The 21,369-nt window shown below is 46.0% G+C and overlaps 1 protein-coding gene across 3 annotated transcripts in view; it reads left to right on the forward strand.

Moving 5' to 3' along the window:
- The window catches only part of COL6A3 (collagen type VI alpha 3 chain), a 63,247-nt gene that overhangs the window by 29,221 nt on the left and 12,657 nt on the right, over window positions 1-21,369 (forward strand). For all 3 annotated transcript variants that reach the window (XM_026852612.1, XM_026852610.1, XM_026852611.1), the window contains 30 exons: window positions 142-741; window positions 1,298-1,900; window positions 2,308-2,910; window positions 4,634-4,980; window positions 5,470-5,548; window positions 5,900-6,045; window positions 7,362-7,454; window positions 7,889-7,942; window positions 9,330-9,401; window positions 10,348-10,374; window positions 10,486-10,530; window positions 10,636-10,689; window positions 10,872-10,934; window positions 11,326-11,391; window positions 12,081-12,134; window positions 12,455-12,490; window positions 13,001-13,063; window positions 13,355-13,417; window positions 14,116-14,178; window positions 14,830-14,892; window positions 15,649-15,699; window positions 16,238-16,273; window positions 16,379-16,441; window positions 16,587-16,649; window positions 17,327-17,359; window positions 17,462-17,498; window positions 17,608-17,619; window positions 17,782-18,275; window positions 18,911-19,010; window positions 19,511-20,215. In XM_026852612.1, the coding sequence (XP_026708413.1) occupies window positions 142-741; window positions 1,298-1,900; window positions 2,308-2,910; window positions 4,634-4,980; window positions 5,470-5,548; window positions 5,900-6,045; window positions 7,362-7,454; window positions 7,889-7,942; window positions 9,330-9,401; window positions 10,348-10,374; window positions 10,486-10,530; window positions 10,636-10,689; window positions 10,872-10,934; window positions 11,326-11,391; window positions 12,081-12,134; window positions 12,455-12,490; window positions 13,001-13,063; window positions 13,355-13,417; window positions 14,116-14,178; window positions 14,830-14,892; window positions 15,649-15,699; window positions 16,238-16,273; window positions 16,379-16,441; window positions 16,587-16,649; window positions 17,327-17,359; window positions 17,462-17,498; window positions 17,608-17,619; window positions 17,782-18,275; window positions 18,911-19,010; window positions 19,511-20,215 (4,788 nt within the window). The remainder of the gene's footprint in view (window positions 1-141; window positions 742-1,297; window positions 1,901-2,307; window positions 2,911-4,633; window positions 4,981-5,469; window positions 5,549-5,899; window positions 6,046-7,361; window positions 7,455-7,888; window positions 7,943-9,329; window positions 9,402-10,347; window positions 10,375-10,485; window positions 10,531-10,635; window positions 10,690-10,871; window positions 10,935-11,325; window positions 11,392-12,080; window positions 12,135-12,454; window positions 12,491-13,000; window positions 13,064-13,354; window positions 13,418-14,115; window positions 14,179-14,829; window positions 14,893-15,648; window positions 15,700-16,237; window positions 16,274-16,378; window positions 16,442-16,586; window positions 16,650-17,326; window positions 17,360-17,461; window positions 17,499-17,607; window positions 17,620-17,781; window positions 18,276-18,910; window positions 19,011-19,510; window positions 20,216-21,369) is intronic.

Here is a 21,369-nt window from a genome sequence, read left to right on the forward strand (position 1 = left end):
CCAGGAGATATTACAGGCAATGAAATAAAGAGTATCTTCCCCATGGCCAAAGTCATGAGCCAGCAATGTAGATGATGAGCTTAGCTGCTCTCCATAAGCAACATCTGATGTGTCTTCTGACTGCTGTTGTCTTTCCTGCAGTGGGTGTGAAGAGGGATGTTGTGTTCATGGTTGATGGCTCCCGCTATGCAGCTCAGGAGTTCTACCTCATCCGTGATCTCATTGAGAGGATAGTGAACAACCTGGACGTGGGCTTTGACACCACCAGGATTTCAGTGGTCCAATTCAGTGAGCATCCCCACGTGGAGTTCCTGCTTAATGCTCATTCCAGCAAGGATGAGGTGCAGAGTGCCGTGAGACGGCTGCGGCCCCAGGGTGGCCAGCAGGTGAATGTGGGGGAGGCCCTCGAGTTTGTGGCAAAGACCATCTTCACCCGGCCCTCTGGGAGCCGCATAGAGGAGGACGTCCCTCAGTTCTTGATAATCCTCTCCTCCCGCAAGTCCGACGATGACTTAGAGTACCCATCACTCCAAGTCAAACAAGTGGGAGTGGCACCTATGGTGGTAGCAAAGAACGTGGATCCTGAGGAGATGGTACAGATTTCCCTTAGTCCTGATTATGTATTTCAAGTCTCCAGCTTCCAGGAACTGCCCAGCCTCGAGCAGAAGCTGCTGACTCCTATTGAAACCCTTACTGGGGACCAAATCAGACGGCTGCTGGGAGATGTGCAACCCCCCATAGGTAAGGCTCTGTCAACACCGGCTGCCTCTAGGTTGCTATTCAAGTAAATGGTGCCCAAATGTATAAATAACTTTCCATCCCTTCTCTATAAACCAAGGTTTTCCTTAGTTAAAAGAAAAGGTGTATCACATGTACAGTTTTAGAAGGAAACTTGTAGATAATGTGGAAATTCTACCCAAGTACCTAAATACATTACCTGTTTTGATTTTCAAGTGAAATACCACAACGTGTACAATTGTCTATTCCCATTTAAAAGTTCTCTAGGAAAAAGACATAAATCTGGGGCAAAATAAATCTGGGAACACTGACAAATCCAGAAAAGAATGGTAATGAATGAAACAGATAAGGCTCTGAGTAATGCATGTTTCGAATATTAGGCAGACTGTTAACACACACACGCACACTTGCACACAAGCTGTTTTGGAGAGGCTCCCCAAAGCACCATGCCTAAAGTTGGCTAAAATGTACTGTGCGTAGACAACACAGAAATCCTGTAGCAAAGCTCAAGCAAAGACTTGGCACACAAATAGCTTCCTCTCTTCTTGCTTCCCTGCAGATGTTTCTGGTGATGAAAAGGACATAGTCTTCCTCATTGACAGCTCTGACGGTGTTAGGCCTGATGGGCTTGCTCACATTCGAGATTTCATCAGCAGAATTGTTCAGCAGCTGGAAGTTGGGCCAAACAAAGTGCGAATTGGTGTGGTGCAGTTCAGCAATAATGTCTTCCCTGAGTTCTACCTGAAGACCCACAAGTCCAAAAATGCTGTCCTGCAAGCCATCCGCCGCTTGAGGCTTAGAGGAGGGTCCCCTGTGAACGCTGGCAAAGCCCTAGACTATGTGGTGAAGAACTACTTCATCAAATCCGCAGGGAGCAGGATAGAAGATGGAGTGCCTCAGCACCTAGTCGTCATTCTCGGAGACCGGTCCCAGGACGATGTGAACAGACCTGCTAACGTGATCACTTCAACAGCCATTAAACCTCTGGGTGTCGGGGCCAGGAACGTGGACAGGAACCAGCTGCAGGTCATTACCAATGATCCTGAGCGTGTCCTTGTGGTACAGGACTTCACCGGACTCCCAACTTTAGAAAAGAAGGTGCAGAGTATTCTTGAAGAGCTTCCGATACTCACAACAGAAACCCCTGGAATTTTAGTACCTGGTAAGACTGCTATTCAGCCTGTAGACTTTTCTGGACAGAGCTCAGACAGAATTTGTATAATGTGAAAATGATTCCATAATAACACCTTTTGATTCCCAACCTTTTAGTTGCATTGATTTAAAGAACACTTGGAAGAAGGTTTTGTTGTAGATAGGAAAGAATAGAATTAAATTTGAAATGAGAGGAGGGTATCTATCACAAAACCCATTAATGTTGTATGAATGTTGTAGTAAGTGTTGCATAAAACCCTTCTGCTTGTACAGTTGTAAAATCATGCCACAAACTGATGAAACTAAAAAGGTAGAAAAGAGAAACACAACACTACTTTGCAAAGCACTAAGCATCTTAAATATTATAGATGTTACAAACAATTATTAATAATTGTGTTTTCTTTGTAATATTTTCAGTAGGTAAAAAGCAGGCTGACATTGTGTTTTTGCTGGATGGCTCCATCAATTTGGGGAGAGATAACTTCCAAGAAGTTCTCCAGTTTGTCTACTCTGTGGTAGATGCCATTTATAGGGATGGAGACTCCATCCAGGTAGGACTGGCTCAGTACAACTCAGATGTCACTGATGAGTTTTTCCTCAAGGACTACTCCACCAAACCTCAGATTTTAGATGCCATCAACAAAGTCATCTACAAAGGTGGCCGAGTGGCAAACACTGGCGCGGCCATCAAGCATATCCAGGCAAAACACTTTGTGAAAGAGGCTGGCAGCCGAATTGATGAGAGGGTGCCCCAGATTGCCTTCATTGTCACGGGCGGGAAGTCCTTGGATGATGCGCCAAGTGCCTCCTTGGAAATCACACAGAAAGGCGTCAAGGTATTCGCGGTCGGTGTGAAAAACATCGACCTGAAGGAAGTCAGCAGATTGGCCAGTGAGAGCGCCATGAGTTTCAGAGCATCCACAGCCCAGGAGCTGTCTGAGTTGAACGAGCAGGTCCTGGTTACGCTGGAGGCTGCTATGGAGGAGAAATTGTGCCCAGGAACGACGGACGTTACAAGAGGTAAGCGTGATCCTTTCACAGTCCTGAAAGGCTAGAACTAGACATCTTTAAGAACCCTTCCAACCCAAACCCTTCTGATTCCATGATGTGCTCATGTCATTCTGGAGGGTGGCTTTTAACATCCAATGTGTTTTGATGGACTTGTCCAGTCTGCTCTTGTGCTTTGCCTGTAGCCCGAGGTGCAGCATGGGCTCAGACCTCCTCCATGATCATGGTGGTAGGCTGCACTTACCTTCAGTATGAGAGCTGCCTGTTCGTGTGCTTCAGCATATGAACAACTGGTGTAACGTCACCACAGAGGTGCCATTGTGGTGGAATAATTTCAGATATGACAGTCAGGTACTAAATCACTAGCCTCCTACCACTGCATTGGAGAGGCTCATTTATTTAACTGCCTTTGGACTAAGTCTCACTACCTTCCTCTCCAGATGCGTAGACATGATATTGGCATCTTGGCAGAGCAACTTGTTTAGTGCCAAAATGAAAAATGATGGTCCTTGTTTTGCCCACCATGCTTATAACAAGCCAATGGGACTCCTTGGCCATTCAGTCCCTGCCATGCATTGTGTGCTGCAAGTCAGAATTTCTCTTGCCTGATCATCCAGGGTGCCCACTTAATCTTGTGACAGGTATATGGGAAAAATCTAGGGCACAAGTGGTTGTAGTTTAAGGTAGAGTTGCCTTAAGAAGGAATCCCATGATTTAGCTGTTTCAGAAGCCAAGCAAGGGGAATTGGGGTGAGTAAGCAAGCTGGTATTGCTGTCAGACCAGACTCCCAGCAGCTGGTTTAACTTACTATAGTAAGGCAAGTCCTACACCCAGCACAACTGACTTTGGCTCATCCCTCTGGCTTTTGAGCAGAGGCATCTCCCAAACCTCTGGAGAGCTGACGGAGAGCCACAGCAGCCCTGAGCTGACCAGGAGCTCCAGCCGAGATGAAAAACTGAGCCCAGGGAAAAGCAAACCACTGCTGGTGGTAACCATGAGTGCTTCCTGAGTGCAGCACTAATATGATTAATATCAAAGAAAATTCAAACACCTCCCTGTCTGAAAGCCTATGTAGGAGCAGAAGACATTAAATCCAGATGAAAGGCATCCAGCAGTTTGATTTCCCCATGTTCCAGACCAACAGGCAGCTTGATGGCTGCAGAGTGGCTTCAAGCCCATGCTAAATATTCCTACAGAAAGGCAGACCGTGCATCACCTCGTTAACTCATGCTGAGCAACTTCAATGCCTCTTTCTGCCCTAATTCCCAGCTATCCCATGTAAATCCTAGCTACATCTTCCAGGGACTTGAGATCAGTCACCTGGTTGTTCACCTCCCTCTACATCCCTGTGACTGGAGGATGGTTGCTTCAAGTGCAGGCAGAAGGTGCATGCACACTGTGCAAATACTGACAGGTTTTCAGGCGGTGGAGAGAAAGCAGCAGTCTTGGCTGCCTGATGAAAATGTCAATTTCTGTTGGACTTGGGTTAGTCAGCTTCTCCAAATGCTAAGCAACAATTGCACAGGAAAAGAATTTAAAATTAATAAAATGCAGACTATCCCAGGTTATCACTGCTATGATGAAAGGAAATAGAAGGCATTTGTGTATCAAATGGTGGCACGTCTTGATGCAGAGTGTCTTCTGTAACGACTAACAGAATGATTAGGAAAGTAGTTACTTGAAAAGCAATTGTATTGCTCAACGGTGACACTCTCTTTTTGCATTTCTCTTTCAGATTGTGACTTAGATGTGATACTTGGCTTTGATGTCACAGATGTGGGGCCAGGCCAAAATATATTCAATTCCCAGAGAGCTCTGGAGTCCAGAGTCGAGTCTGTGCTGAACAGAATAACACAGATGCAAAAGATCAGCTGCACTGGCAACCAAGCGCCCAATGTCAGGGTAGCCATCATGGCCCAGGCTCGGGGGGGACCTGTGGAGGGACTGGACTTCTCCGAGTACCAGCCTGAGCTCTTTGAGAGGTTTCAGGGCATGCGCAGCCGTGGGCCCTATTTCCTCACGGCGGATACACTGAGGTCCTACATGAACAAATTCAGATCCTCGCCCTCCAGCAGCACCAAGGTAAGTCAAAACCAAGGTCACTGGGATGGTGTTGGCAAGGAAAGCTAACTTCTGATGCATTTTAGTTGGTCAAGCAACTGTAAATTAATAATAAATTTTAAAAAGTTATTCATTAAATAAATAAATTTATTCATAATAAATCTGGTCACTTAAGCCCTACCTGTTTCCTGCACTCCCTGCATTGTCAAGGTTCTGTTCTGACAATTGCTGAGCATCACTGCAGCCAGTACCCATGAGCACTGCTTGACTGCAAACTATTGCTTTCCAGATATTTCCCTGTTTGTGCTTTAGCAACAAACACCCTCATGATACAGTTTATGGAAACCTGGCACAGAAATGCAAAGCTTCATGGCCTGGAATGGGCGTAGCAATTCCCCCATCTCCTCTCAGACAAAGCATCCCTTGGAAGAAGGCCCTTCAGGCTGCGCATGGATTGTGTTTCATACATGAAATGTTCTGGGTCCTGACATAAATTTGTTTCTCTCCCAGGTCATAATCCATTTTACTGATGGTGCAGATGACTCCATAGATCAGCTGGAGGCTGCTTCATTTGCTTTGCATACAGAAGGTAACTTTTTAACTCTTCAAGGCAGTGGTTATAGTCCATATTAACAGCTGGCCCATTTTACCACCATTTCTCATGAATCCACCAGCTTTTGATAGTAATGAATAAGGACTTCATGATTTCCACATGTGCTTGCTGTTCTTCATTGCCTTCCTGTGACATTTAGCTGCCTGTTGGTAACTAAGCATGTGGGTAGCTTACACTGAATGTGCTTGAAGATGCTTGTTCTTGATTGAGTAAGCTCCATTTGCAATTGAAGAGGTGGATAAAGACCCGGTTCTTACAGGGGAGGCTGTGCAGGCTCTGCAGAGCACCTCGCCCCATCACACAGCCCTTCTGTTTCCCCCCTCTCAGGTGTCAATGCTCTCATCTTTGTGGGGCTGGACCGAGTGAGCAATTTTGACAGAGTGATGCAGCTGGAGTTTGGTCGTGGGTTTACCTATAACAGACCGCTCAGAGTTAATCTGCTGGATTTGGATTTCGAGCTGGCAGAGCAGCTTGTAAGTAACTTGGCACAGGCAGCGCTGCCTTGTAATGCTGGAGGAAAGCCGACGGCTGGATCTCCTGCGGGGCTGAACCGTGGATGAATTACACCCTCTTGGATATGGTCCTCTCCTCTCCCTACCTCACGCCACCTCTCTTTACAGATGCCACAGCAAATAAAGTTAAGAGCAGATCATGGCGCTGCCTGGTCTTGTACCATTCCTGGAGAAGATCTACTCCAGCTGAGGCTACAGCACATGGGATTAGGTCAAATGGGATGGGACAAAATGCCATCAAAAGCTTGCATGCCAAAAAGCCTGTCCTCCGCCTATATTTGTACTGTTGTTTTTTTTTAACTTTACAGATAATGCACTGTCATGCCTTGTCAGTGCTAAATCTTTTGCAGAAGCACTGCTTTCTAGGTTTCTTTCCCCAAGCTGATACACCATCTGTATTTAAGACATGTTTTTAACAGATGGAGTTATTCTTTCTTCTTCATAGATTTACTTCTCTCCCATATATATAGTTCCTCTCAAGTTTGCTGAGTTAATTTGCCTTGGTATGTCCAGTTGCTCCCAAATTCACATCTGCTACCAGTATCGTTAAGATCCTTTTCCAGTCGATTTAGTAAGATTGAGGTTAACCACCGATCCCTGTGGTAACCTTGCTGGGCCCTTCTCTGAAAATCAAAGTGCAGCCACTTGGGAGTGTACCTTGGTTTTGGGGATAAGATCTAGTCTTCAGCCCATACCTAAGTAATTCAGTTGCCTAGGAAAATCCTTTCAAAATGTAAATGTGCAAAACTGGCAGGAAATGTTTGCAGCCAGCAATGTACTTGGCAAAGAAAGTGCTTTTTTTTTTTTTTTTTTTTTTTTTTTTTTTTTCCTCTTTTGCTGTGTGCTCACAAATTGTTCTCAGCCTGTGAGTTGCTGGTGAGCTACTCACTGCAGCATCTTTCTCATGGTCTATTCCACAGCCTGGATTTGTTTCTCCGGAGATGAGATTGCTCCCTTCAGTAACAGGCGACTGTTCTGTTATATGCTCTCTATGAATTCTGCCCCACACAGTTCCCATTTAAACCCTTGCCTCTGGTGTCCAAAAGATAATGTTGGTTGCTGCTTCCCAACCATGCAACCTCATCAGTCTGCTAACACACACCTCCTCCTGCTGTCGTGGGTATTTCAAGGCGGAGAGACCCCAAAATGCTGCCAGACCATCGTTATGCCTGGCACAGGAGCAATTGTACAGACTTGAGGGCTTGCAGGAGTTACGGCACTGGGGCTCTGCGAGGTTTCTAACACCTTCCCATTGTGTCATGTGCGTTTTGCTGCAGGACAACATCGCAGAGAGAACATGCTGCAAGGTGCCATGCAAGTGCTCAGGGCAGAGAGGGGACAGAGGTGTGCCAGGTCCCATAGGGCCAAAGGTAGGTCACTTCATGTGGGGATGAAGGGTTCCTGTGCAAGGTCAGTGTCCATGTTGGTGGTGATGGGTGGGTGGCATGCAGGCTGCGTAGTTGTAGTGGGCGATGCTAATGGGGGAGGTGATCTCAACTTACCTCCCATTTCAAAACTGGCCCTGGGCCATGCACACCTGTTGAGACCTGCTCTTCTTCCCTTTCCTCACAGCCTGTGTGTTGCACAAGAACCAAGAGGGCAGGGATGAGTGGCTGGAAGGAGGGAGTGAAGTGTCTTGTGACACAATTTAGGGATGTCAAAGGGAAAGAGTTTCTCTCATTAACTTGTTTACGCAGTTGACCAAGCAGTTGCTTTGGGCAAAATAGGGAAATCTTGAGTATCGATTTAGAGGTAGATCACAGAACTATGACAGAAATGCAAAATCCTCTCTGTTGTCTTCTAGGGCGCCACGGGTGATCTTGGCTATGGAGGCTATCCTGGTGATGAAGGAGGACCGGTGAGTGATTGCCCCTGCTCTGCACAGTACTGCTCAAATAATAAATTCCTCATCATAGTGAAGCTTTTGGATGCCTTTTCACTAAATATTTTCTGCTGGGGATGTGGGCATGGATTAGACAAGACAGCAAGCAGAACTTTGTGTTTCCTCCACCTGATGGTCTGAGTTGCTGGTCCCAGCTGCTCCTGGGAGAAGGTCAGTAAGGAGCTTTGTGAGACCTGGAGAAGGCATGACAGGGGGAATAACTCCTGATGTGTTATTTGATTTGACCCAGCTCCGTGCTATTCCTCCAAGGCAAGTGGGAATGTTTGCAGCTGGTCCCAAACACCTGTGAGCAGGGCAGGGTGATTACAAACACAGTAAAATCCTCAACTTCATTAAATCACACAGAATCACAGAACTATTCAGGTTGGAAAAGACTCTTGGGATCATCGAGTCCAACCGTCAGCCCTACTCTACAAAGTTCTCCCCTACACCATACCCCCAACATCTCATCTAAACGACCCTTAAACACATCCAGGGATGGTGACTCCACCACCTCCCTGGGCAGCCTATTCCACTCTCTGACCACTCTTTCTGTGAAAATTTTTTTCCTAATGTCCAGTCTGAACCTCCCCCAGTTTAAACCCATTCCCTCTTGTTCTGTCACTGATTACCTGTGAGAAGAGACCAGCACCAACCTCTCTACCATGCCCTTTCAGGTAGTTATAGAGAGTAATGAGGTTGCAGCCTCGGGAATATGCTGCAGCCTATGACAAACTTATCCATACCAAATGGACCTGAAAGGTTTGAGTTAGTCTGAGAATGGGACCAAGAGGGGGTGTTTCTATGCATCACAGTGGCAGGCAATACGAGTCGCGTGACTTCTTACTAACACTGTTTCATCCAAACACTTACTTCATGAATCCCATGTCACCCCTGGAATAAACAACTCCCCATGCATCACGCCCAGGAGGTGAAGCTGAGGCCAAGGGGTTGTTGGTGCTCATTGCTTTTCCATAGCACAGGCAGGGGCCAAATACTGCTGTCAGATACTGTGTGCGATGAAATCTTTTCTTGGGGCTTTAAGATCAGGCTGGGATTAGACATCTAGGCAGAGCTCTGAGAGTTTCATCTTGTCATTTTATTTTTGAAGAAGTTTTATAAAGCTCTTTCATAGCTGAGACTTTGGGAAGGATGTTTGTGATGAAGACTTGCAGTTGGTCTCTACGTGAGGAAGGTTGTGGGCAGTGATGGTGGGGTGGCTGGGCACTGAGCTTTCAAAAGCTGATTCTCCCTTTCCTCCTGTGCTTCTAAGCCACCTCCTGCACTTACTGATGCAAATTAGCTGAAGAAATGTGCTCAGCAGGCAAACCCTGACCATTGCATTTTCCTCTCCATACAACAGGGTGAGCGTGGACCACCTGGTGTGAACGGGACACAGGGTTTCCAGGGATGCCCTGGGCACAGAGGAACCAAGGTACATGTGGAGGGAGCCTGAACAGAGCAGACCCAGAGTCCAGCTGGTGGGAGTCCACCGAGGGCAACTCCTGCTGCTTTAGGATGTCACGCAACAGTTGCCAAGTCCTCTCAAGTGATGGTGTCCACCTGGCCAAGCACCAGGGCTTTCAGCAGATGTCATGGCTTTAGTGTTGCTATGAAGAGCAAAAGGGCATCCCAGCAACTCAGCCTCAATCTGCAGACAAGGCTGATTTATTTTCTGCAGGCTGGCTCTAGGGGAAAGATGTGGGGAAGACATGATTTGTTGTTAACACCAAGTGGCGTGTGCATGCCTTGGCCTAGGACTGGGACGGTGTGTGGATGAAAATCTGCTGTTGGGGAGGAGGGAGAAAGGAGAGCCATGGCTGCTGCTTTAAAGAGGAACCATGAGCAAATGGTTCAGGACAGCAGCTGCGCCACAAGCCAGAAAAGGTGGTGAAACGTATAATATTTATGGGAAATATGCAGCAATATTAAGGGGATGTTTCCTACCATTTGTTTTGACCACAGGATCCTCTGGCAGGGAGCAGAGGAGTGCATGAACCAAGCCCATTAATTGCAGCTGAGATAATAAGTCTCTTTAAAAAGCTGTCCAGTCTTGGACAAAGGTACTGAGGCTGGATCTGGATTCATATAAAAATGGGTGCAGAGAGAAAAGAAAGTTAGTGGAGAAAGATTTGTGGCTAAGTAGTAAGCTGGCTAAACTCCATGATGCCCATACATTATCTTAGCATGAGTGTTGAGGCAGCTGAAGAAGATTATTGAAAGAGAAATAAGGGACAGTTGAAACCTGGTGCAGCAATCCCTGGATGTCCTGCCCTGGTCCTGGCTCTAGGTCTGCCACCAAGCACAGGCCCCCTTCCCTACCGCTTCCTGCAACAATGAATTGGAAAAAGTGGAGTAACTCCCTTTTCTGATCTCTTTAGGGTTCACGGGGATTCCCAGGAGAGAAGGTATGGAGCTATTTCCTCATGCTACAGCAGTGAGCGTGAGCGTGTGGACGCATCGGTATGCCCGTTCCCCTTTCCCTCAGTGAGCATTTGCCCCTTGCCTCTCTTCCACAGGGTGAACTTGGAGAAATGGGTCTGGATGGCATTGATGGAGAAGAGGTCAGTCATTTTAATTGCTTTTCTCTTTATAATGAGATGCTTTGAGAAACATCTAAGGAAATGCCTTGAAAGTGGCAGATAATCTCAAGTATTTTTCTTTTTTAGGGAGACAAGGGTTTGCCTGGCTTCTCTGGAGAGAAGGGATACTCTGGCAGAAGGGTAGGCTTTTATCACGTTTACAATGGGGCTAAATGTTGGTGAAAGGGTGGATTTGAGCCAGGGGAGATTGGAAAGCCATCACAGTCCCCTTGGGACTGAGGACCCGGGCAGAGGTGCGTGGCAGCAGAGATGCTTTTAGCAGGTAAGGGCTGCTCTCGGTAACTCTCCCTCTCTTTCCACAGGGTGATAAGGGAACTAAAGGCGAACGAGGAGAGCGAGGTGACCATGGGCTCCGTGGAGACCCGGTAAATATGGCTAAGGCATCTTCTTGATTTTTCCACCCAGTTTCCACCAGTCGTGGGGCTCATCAGCAAGCATGTACTCAGGCTTTTTAAATACTGCTTGACAGTGGCAGGTCCAGTGGCAGAGCAAAGACTCAGAGATGACATGTGGGTAACACATGCTTCTCGATACTAGCCTGCCAATCACTGTTTCGTTATATTAAGATTCCTCTTCCTCCTTTTCTCAGTTGAAAATTTGCATCTGTCTGAAAACACCAATACTACTTCATCTACTTCAGTCAAAAAAGAAAAAAAGAAAAGAAATGTTGGTTCTGAGCTATAGCAAAGCAGTTTATGATGTCTGACTTTCATGTCCCACTTACACAGATGTTTCTCATTGCTGTGTTGCTTTCAGGGAGATTCAGGAGCTGATAATACTCAACGGGGATCCAGAGGCCAAAAGGGTGAAATTGGACCAATGGTAAAGTTTCTTTGTTGTCTTTTGTTGTTTTTTGGTTTTTACAATAGGATGGGACAGAGAAATTAAGGGAAAAAGATACTGCCAAAAAGGTGCAAGTTTGTTAAACTCATCATGCCTTGTCAGATGGAATATTTTCCCACTAGAAAATGTTGTTGGTTTGCGACCAAAACTTCCTCTGGGAAGACGTCAGTTTAGGAGATGTTTTGTGTAAGAAGGGCTTTTTTTTATTATGATTATTATTATTTTACAATGCCTTTTGGGATATTGTCACTGAAACCAACTTTGTACTTGAAAATTAACTTCATATATTCTTGCCGGTCATATAAAAAAGCAGAGGACTGCTTATATGACACCAAATCTGAATGTCCTGATTCACCTGAAAGCTCTGAAAAAAGCCCCCCACATGCTCCTTAGAAAATTTCAAAATCCATTTGTTTTCATACCGTCTCAGAATTAAAATATATCTTAAAATGTCAGAAGGCATTTCCCAAAGAATGGGGATGTTGGCTTGCACTAGCTCAGAAACTTGATGGAAAGTCTCCGTGAGTTGTTAAAAGGATTTCCACCCACAGGGGAATATCAAGTAACTTGTGTGAGACCGTGAAAGGACCCATTCTTTGAGAACTGAACCTATTTTTCCAGTGCCTGCTCATCTCAAGGCTCTCACTGGAGTTCTGCTTTTCCCTTAGGGAGAACCGGGACCGGCGGGGCTGGGCGGCCAAGGCGGTGGAGTCGGGAGGAAGGTGAGTTGCCAGACCCACAGTCGATGTGGCCAAGTTTAGATTGACAATTACTTTTTCCCTCCTGCCTTCAGATGTATTCTGTTTCACAAGCATCAGGCGTTCAACTTAAAAAAAAAAAAAAGAAAAAAGAAAAAGAAACCCTCAAAAGGAAAATGCCTGGTGGTTTGCTGGTTTGTACAGACTAATCCTGGATTTATTCCCGTGCAAGTAACTCAGTGCTCAGATCAGTTGAAGAAGCAGAGATACAGGGATCTAAAAGCAATAGAAAAACATTTGTTTGCATACTTGTGTAACGAGTCTCATTGTTTCTTCCTTTGCAGGGTATGACAGGACGAAGGGGACAGATAGGAATTAAGGTAAGTAGTAATGGGGATGACACCTGGGGCTCCTGTCATGCCACCCACCAGGCAGCCACAGCACCCATAGGGATGTGCCAAGAGAAGAGACATGCAGGCTTTGCTCCTTCCTCTCTGCCTTCTCTCTCCTCTAAATGTCCCTCCTCCTCCTCAGAATCATCTCCCTGTACGCTCCTTGCTGGACTCAGTGCAAAACCAGCTGTCCATGCCTGGGGCTGCCAGTCCTCTGCAGTGTTCCCTGATCAGATGCTGAGTCTCTGTGTCCTGTGGAGCAGCCTAATGGAGTGAAAGCATAAAGGAGATTGATGCCCATTGATTGCAAGGAGCCAAATTACCCTGCCAGTTCTGTGCTCATTCTCCGCTATAACCATATTCTGAAAAAAAAACCCAAACAACTGTTCTTCCCAGCTCTTTATGCACCTGTAAATGCCCTAAGATCTCCTTTCCCTCCCCACGGTGTTGACTGCATCCCCCCACGCTAACCTGTGTTGTCCTATTTTGCACTTCCAGGGTACCAAGGGCTCACTCGGTCAACCGGGGCCAGCTGGAGAACAAGGCATGAGAGGGCCACAGGTCAGTGAGCTTACAGAAAGTAAATGTCTTACCTCATGATGCTCTTATGCTGTTTCATCACAGCCACTTCCTCAAAGAGTCTCAACAGTGAGGACTGTCAGGATTTAGGTATTTTCGGGTGTGCCGTGGCCTGGCTGTCCTGCCCTGGGACATCAAGCCTGACATTGTATTCACACCACCCAAGGGGTGCTGTAGCATTTGCTTTCCCTTGCAATCTTTGTGTTCCTTGCAAGATTGTGATGTGTTTCTGCTCATGTGTATTGACACAGTGTCTCTTTTCTCCCCACACAGGGTCCAGCCGGCCAACTTGGCACACCAGGCATAAGAGGAGAGCAGGGCATTCCTGGACCCAGGGTAAACCCTTATGCTGCTTCTCAACTATTGACCCAACTATGGTCAGCAAGAATATATTGACACAGATGATGTGTCTTTCCATTCCACACACTCCCTCCTCAGGGCTCCAACACTCATAATACAGTCTTACAGTATGATTCTCCTCACAGCTTATGCTAAAGATTTTTTCATCAAGAGTTACAGAAGACAAAGAGTTAAAAGCAACAACAAAGGGGTCAGGACTTCAGTGTTTGGCCCATTATGGTTTGCGAGCTTAATTAAAGAGCATCCCTGAGTGACTGTCAGGGCATCCTCCATGATATTTCAACTTCTGAAGCCAGAGCATGCTCCTCATGTCTTTGCTGGGGTCCCCATCATTTATTTCTCTCTCCTGCTGCATAGCCCAGCAAGACTTTTAGCCATAAAGCCAGACACATCTTGCATTTCCCTATTCTGAGCAGGACTTTGCCAGTCCTGCTTACACTTTTCCCAGGGGGATTCTATAGGGACAGCATAAGTTGCTGTGACATTTGCATTGAACTGACCTGGTCCTTCAGCTCTTCCCAGCCATGAACTAGACTTCTGAATTTACTAAGGTGCTCTGAGAGGCACCAGCCCTAGTAGTTAATACATGATTTCTATGGTCATCCAATCCCATAGTTTCTGGCACTCAGTTTTCTTGACATGTTGCCAACATGCCTCTCCTGTTTCTGTTCCAGGCTGGTGGTGGAATACCAGGAAACCCAGGAGAGCGAGGCAGGATTGGTCCCCTGGGACGAAAGGTACGTTTTCATGAGCATTGAGCATCAGAAACTAAAATGGCAATAAAAAGCTTCTGGATAGGAGTGAGCTTAAAAAAATACTGTAGATTAACCTCTTGGAGCGAAATTAACTCATTTTCACTGGCTTGCAGTGTGGAGTAGTGCTCTGGTTGTTTCATTAGGCTCCTGTTTCACTGAACAGAGAGGCAAAAGTGATTGAGTAACTGAGATTCCCATGTTATTTTCCAGTGCAGATTCTCAGCCGATGCCTACATGGGAAGGCGGTTATGCTGGATCTCTCCAGACCCTCCATATGGTTTTATCTCTCCAGATTCACACACGCTGGTTCATTGCCATGGCTCCTCCACTGTCCATTTTCACCTGCAAAATCCCCAGAACTTTATTTTTGCAGTGTTTATGAAAAGCAAACACTATGCTGTGGTGGCAGCTGACTGGTCTCCCATGTCCCATTGCTTAGCTTTCCTGAAATCACTAAAAGTCCCACTAAAAAGCAAGCATTTTGTAGCATTGTCTAGGTCCAGACATGGACCAGTCTTCTGCAAGGACCACTGCAGACTGGTCTATGTAAAGAAACTAGTGCTGATGGGGTGAGAAAGGCTCAGAGTTGCCTGGAGTTTTAGCACATGCTTTAACAGATGCTTCTTTTTTCAGGGCGAGCCTGGAAACCCTGGACCCAAAGGGGCAAATGGACAGCAGGGCCCCCGAGGAGAGATGGTAAGTGTGGTTGTGCACTCAGACCTTTAAGGATGCTGGGCTGAATGAACCCTCTCCTGTGGCAGGTCGGCCCCTTCACAACAGAAGGTTTAGCTCCACTGTGGACTTTGCACCCTCCGTAGTACAATATGAGAGAGGAAAGTCTTCAGCTGATGGGAGCATAGCTGGTAATGTCCCTTCAAGGGGGTGAATGATATTCACTTGAAAGATGACTTTTAACGTCTTGGAGACCAGCCCACAAGCTAGAGGCTGTCCAGAGTTGTTTGGCCTTGTCCTAGCTCATTGCACGAGGCATGGGTAGACACTCTGAGCTGACCCAGTGTGCTACTCCAAAGTAACTTATAAAAAGGATGCGTGAACTAAGTAAACATTTTCATGGGCCCTGATTCTCTGTATAATGAGGAGCCAACTGAAGAAAAAATAGTTTGTGCAAAGCAAGGGAGGACAAGCTTTGGTCAGACAGAGCTATAAGTACACCCCTAGTATTGACTGACCTCATAACCTGCTCTCTATTGCTGATTTCCACCTGGGTTTTACACATTAGATGTGTATATTAAGCAGGTTTTAATTCAGATTTGTAGTTTTGGCACACCACCTTTTGGTGCTTTCTTTTCCTGCAATAATTTAATCTATGGAAGGACTTCTCAAAGGCCTGTGGATCATCAATGTGTTCTTTCTATTGATGCCACTGGATCCGTGAGGCTTAAGCTATTCACATATGACTGCATATTAATGACCTTTGCTTTCCAATTTTAGGGTGATGATGGACGAGATGGAATTGGTGGCACAGGTCCTAAAGGCAGAAAGGTAGGTGTACGCTCAGCATGCCCATCTACCAACGTGAGTTACAGAGGACAAGGAATTACCCAAGGCCTCCAGTGTAGATGGGAGAGGCAGAGCCTGGGTGAAGTCAGATACATACAGTGAAAAAAATCAGCCCTACGTGTACCCTCGTAAGAAAATCACACAAGGCTCTTCAGACCTTTCCCCTCTGCCTTTATCTTTGTTTTGCCTATGTAAATCAGCTTCCTCAAAGATTAGCCTTTTAGCTGGAGAGTCTCATGAATATCCATGGGACTTTGAAAACAATGCACCAGCATCTCTGACAGCTCCTCTACAGTTGAAATTAGCCTTAGAGGAGCAACCAGATCCTAAAAAGAGTGGCTATTTGCTTTTTATTATTCATATGGGAACAAAATTGCAAAATGAATTTGCAGTCTCTCTCTCTCTCTCTCTCTCTCTCTCTTTTCCCTCCATCATTTAATTCCTTCAGCTCTTACAGACTGTCTGCAGAATCAGGTTCATTTGCTAAAATATATTCAACTAAACCTTTATGTTGTTTCAGGGAGAACGTGGCTTCCTAGGCTACCCAGGGCCCAAGGTATGGTGTAGTCCATGAGCTATGCATTCATTTTCCAAGCCATGTAAACGTTACCTATGGTCCTGTGCAGATTTAGAGCTACTGTTTGTGGTTTTCCCCAACCAGGGTGGACCTGGTGATCGTGGTAGTGCTGGAGGTCCTGGCCCTAAAGGAAACAGAGGCCGCAGAGTAAGTTGGACCATGACACAATTTTTCTCTTCTGCATGAACGGCCTGAAAGATGTACACATCTTTTACCCCAAGTGTTATCCCATGCTCCTGGGAGTCCTCCTGCAGATGTTCATGGAGAGGACTTCTCTGCTCTTTCTCTCTAGGGAAATTCAGGAGAACCTGGGACACCCGGTCAGAAAGGAGAGGCTGGATACCCTGGACCATCTGTAAGTGTTATTGCATCGCTGATGGATCCTCTGGATTTCCCCCTTGCAGACACTCCTGGTTGATTCTCTGAGAAACATGGCGGTCCCTGTTGGTACTGGGGGTTGAAAATATGCACATCGCCATCTCCCACTGATACCAAGTTGGGCAAATTCTTTATTTTTCTTGGATGCGTCTCTATAAATTCATAACTAACTTTTTATCATTGATAAATATTCAGCCATGCTCAAACTGCAATGCACAGCAGAAGGAAAAAGTCAAGAAACAGGCTCTTCATCAGGCACTATGCCCTGATGGCATATGTGCCATGGCAATATGACACTTAAAGCTCCTTCTAGGAAGTTCTCAGCTCTTTATCGTTCACCACCCCACACAGGTTATGGTCCAAATGTGGACCAAATCTGACGGTCACAGAGTACCCTAGAAAGGCCAAGGTGACTTGGCTTGTTTTGCACATGACTCTAGAGCACCATAAAATGTCCCTTTTGGGTTTGGCCTTAGCTAGATTTACTCATCACATGGGAAAATGTGTCCCCCTGTTGCTGGAAACAGAACTGAAAATAGACAGGTTTTCCCTTAGCTTCTGAATGACCCCTGCTCAGATAATTATTCCAGCTGGGTTCATGGGGCACCCTGAAAATACACATTGCACTGAGTTTGTCTTTTATTTTTTAAACAGGGACTTAAAGGTGACAAAGGAGAATCCAGAGATGTAAGTATGGCATCATTTTTCTCTTGTTTTTAAATACTATTTTGTTGGCTGTGTCACATATCTCTTTTTTTTTCCCTTTGTCCTTCTCCTTATTTTCCAAAGCAATGTGCGCTCGTGAGGAACATCAAAGACAAATGCCGTGAGTACATCAGTGCTTTGCTAATTCCCTGTCTCTACCCTTATATGCCCATTGTATTACACAAACGCACTGACCAAACTGCTTTTTTTTTCCCCCATCTTTTCCACAGCTTGCTGCTATGGTAAGTCACCCTCAGTCCTTTAAATCCCAGTGTGACTACATGCCAGAATTGTTGCTCTCCCCTCGTATGTGGTATGCATGATTTACCACTGCCAAGGACATGGTCATTACACTCTGACAACTATTTGGAGCACTATTTGTTCCCAATGCACTTTTCTTGCAGGTCCCAAAGAGTGTCCTGTCTTCCCAACTGAGCTGGCCTTTGCTATTGACACCTCCTCGGGCGTTGTGAGGGATGTTTTCAACAGGATGAAGCAAACGGTGCTCAGAGTGGTCAACAACTTAACCATTGCTGAAAGCAACTGTCCTCGGGGTGCCCGGGTGGCTCTTGTCACCTACAACAACGAGGTCACCACAGAGATCCGCTTTGCTGATGCCAGGAAGAAATCGAGCCTCCTCCAGCAGATCCAAAACTTCCAGGCGACCCTGACCACAAAGCCACGCAGCCTGGAGACTGCTATGTCTTTCGTGGCCAGGAATACATTCAAGCGTGCCCGAAGTGGCTTCCTTATGAGGAAGGTGGCTGTCTTTTTCAGCAACGGGGACACGAGATCCTCCCCACAGCTCAACGATGCCGTGCTGAAACTCTACGATGCTGGGGTCATGCCTGTGTTCCTCACCAGCAGGCAGGACCCGGTTCTCACAAGAGCTCTGGAGGTTGGGGTCTTTCACCCTCTCTTTCATTTTCTGCTCCTGACTTCTGGTTTGCTGGGGAGATGGATGGTGTTTGCTGCTACAGGCAGTGGCTGGTTTCCACAGGCTTTTCAAGTGCTTAATGCTGAGAAGGCATTGCTGGCCAAATTCATCCAGCATGTCTATTAGAGGAGAAATCCAAACATGGCGCATGCTGTGAAATGCTAGTGAGGTTATGATGAGTCATTTGTTTCTCAGACCATGGCTCCAGGGTGCCAGGTGTGGTATGAAACAGAAGAGAAGACAGTCCCCATGGCAAGAAAGGTCTGAACAGAAAGGCAAAAGTTTGGGAAGGTGGAAGTACAGTAGTAGCTTTGTTAGCAGAGGGAGAGTACAGAGATTTAAAGCAACAAAGAAGCCCCAGATGAGCATGTTGAGCACTGGTTCAAGTGCTTGACCCTTTTCTTGGAGTTTATGTCTCTAAAATGGTCCCACTAACTAACGTCGGGGGCATTAGGCTTCTCCAAATGGGGTCCACCAAAAGCAGCATGCTGAGAAGAGAATCTCTTAGAGTTGTGGATTGCCCTCCTCTACTCTGAGCTGAAAATAACAGAAGGCAGCATTACTAACACCATGTTTTTCTGTTTGCATCTAACCAGATCAACAACACAGCAGTCGGACATGCAATTGTTCTTCCAACCAGTGGCAGTCAGCTGAATGAAACTATCCGGAGGCTCTTGACTTGTCACATTTGTCTGGGTAAAGCATCCAATTTCTCCTCTAAACAGTGCCAAAACCTTCTGGTTGTGCAGCAGTCAGTTGTCAGTGGTGCAGAAGGAAAGCCCAGTTGGGAGTCAGCCCTTTTGCTGCTGAAGACAAGGGATTCATATTAGGTTGAGCAGAAAACATTGGCATTGTGAATGAGGCTTGCTGGGCGTTCTCCGCTTTGTAAAGAGAAGCTCATTTTTTGGCTGATTCCCACTTCTACAGCCCAGATACTGATAGCTTAATGCTCTAAAATATGGCCTTCTGCCATTTATGACAGAGTGCTTCAGGGATCCCTTTGGACAAAGGAGCATGCAAAAATACTAAATGCATAACTAAATGTGTTTTGAGATGAAATGACTTTGGTATCAAGTAATGGACCAGTGAATGTCCATGCCTTGATAGTATTTCACATGACACAAGAGATTTTTATAATGAAAAGGGAGGGGCACCTTCAGTTCCTTCAGGTGAAATCTACTGTATTTCTTCCCTAGATGTGTGTGACCCTGATCCCATCTGTGGTCTTGGTAGTGGTAGTCAGAGACCTGGTTTCAGAGACAGAAGGGCAGCACCAACAGATGTAGACACTGACATAGCCTTCATCATGGACAGCTCAGAGTCCACCACTCCTCTGCAGTTCAGCGAGATGAAGAAGTACATTTCCCACCTTGTAAGTAACCTGGAAATCAGCTCTGAGCCAAAAGTATCTCAGCACCATGCAAGAGTGGCAGTTCTCCAGCAAGCTCCTTATGAATATGAAACCAACTCAAGCTTCCCACCAGTAAAAACTGAGTTTTCACTAACTGATTATGGATCCAAAGAGAAGATAATTAACTACCTTCAGAACCAAATGACCCAGCTCCATGGCACAAGGGCTATAGGAAGTGCAATTGAACACACAGTGGCTCATATTTTTGGAAGTGCACCAAACCCTCGGGATCTGAAAGTTATAGTTCTGATGATGACCGGAAAAGTGAATAAACAGGAACTTGAGTACCTGCAGAAGGTTGTTACCAATGCAAAATGCAAAGGGTACTTCTTTGTTGTCCTGGGCATTGGCAGGAAGGTGAATGCCAAGAATATCTATAGCCTAGCTAGTGAGCCAAATGATGTGTTCTTCAAATTGGTTGATAAACCAGGAGAGCTTCATGAAGAGCCCTTGCTGCGCTTTGGGAGACTGCTGCCATCTTTTATCAGAAGTAAGTATAACATCCTGCAGCCAAAATATTATGGGAGGGGTAATGTGTGACCTTGGAGGGGTTCATCTGCCAGGTTTGATCTACCTGCCAGTTGGTTGGGTGGACTCTAGTCTGACCACCTCTTTGGGCAGGGGGCCCCACTGAAGTTAGTCTCTTTTTATATGTTCTGTACTGTTTGGTCAGTTTGTTGCTGCTCATAGGTCTACCTTGTCGAATATGTCTGGTTACTGTCCTCCCCATCCCATCCCATGCTGTCTGTTGGTCCACCAAGTAGAGTTCACATTTCTGTCTGGTTTGACTTGGTCTCCATGGGCTCAGCTGTGGGATCTGACCTAATCCTGCCTGGGCTGACAGTTACATCTGCAACATGTCCCATAGGGTTTGGTCCTGCTGGGGCTCTTGGCCCTCTGCAGCCCAGCAGACTGCTAACACTCCCCCCAAGCTCCCTGAACATCCAGCAAATCTTTCTTCCCAATTTCAGCATAAACATCATACCTAGGAGGCATTTGGATGGCTCAGGCTGAGATCTGGAGTTGCTGTATGCAGATTGATGGACCGCATGAACAGAATTCTTTGCTCAGGGATAAATGATGCCGCTATATTTGGGATGTGCAGATTGTGCCATGAAAATTTGCATCTCCACTTACCTAGAGACCCCAGGCTGGATCTCCAGCTAGAGCCACCTGTCAAAGATCCTAAACAGATCTGGCCAGAAAGGGCAAGAAATAGGCCTTTTTGGGGAAAGCGAATTTTATCAAAAAAGCTCTGAAAATCAGTCTACGGGGCAAATAAAGCACCGAATCAGGAATGTCTTGCACTAAATAGGAAGCAAACATGAGCACATCTTTCCTTGGAAATAAACATTTAGGTTTTCTTAATTTGCTTTTTCCATTCACCACTTACAGGGGTCCTGAAAACTTCTAACTCTTGAAAAAATATTTACTGTGTGGTTGGAAGTGCCTTGTTATAAGGAAACTGTTTACATGTGACAGACTAAGACAAACAGCCCTCTGGCGTCTTGTAGTTACTGCTGTCATGTTTGTAAATTGGAATAATAGATCTCCCAGCTCAGGCTGCTGCAGGAGATATTCCATAGCTTTTATTAGAGCAAGCAAGAAGAGAAGAGGTTTCTTTAGATCAAGAAGAAATATATG

This window comes from Athene cunicularia (genome assembly GCF_003259725.1).
Source record: "Athene cunicularia isolate RWA chromosome 7 unlocalized genomic scaffold, athCun1 chr7_part1, whole genome shotgun sequence".
Taxonomy (NCBI): Eukaryota; Metazoa; Chordata; class Aves; order Strigiformes; family Strigidae; genus Athene; species Athene cunicularia.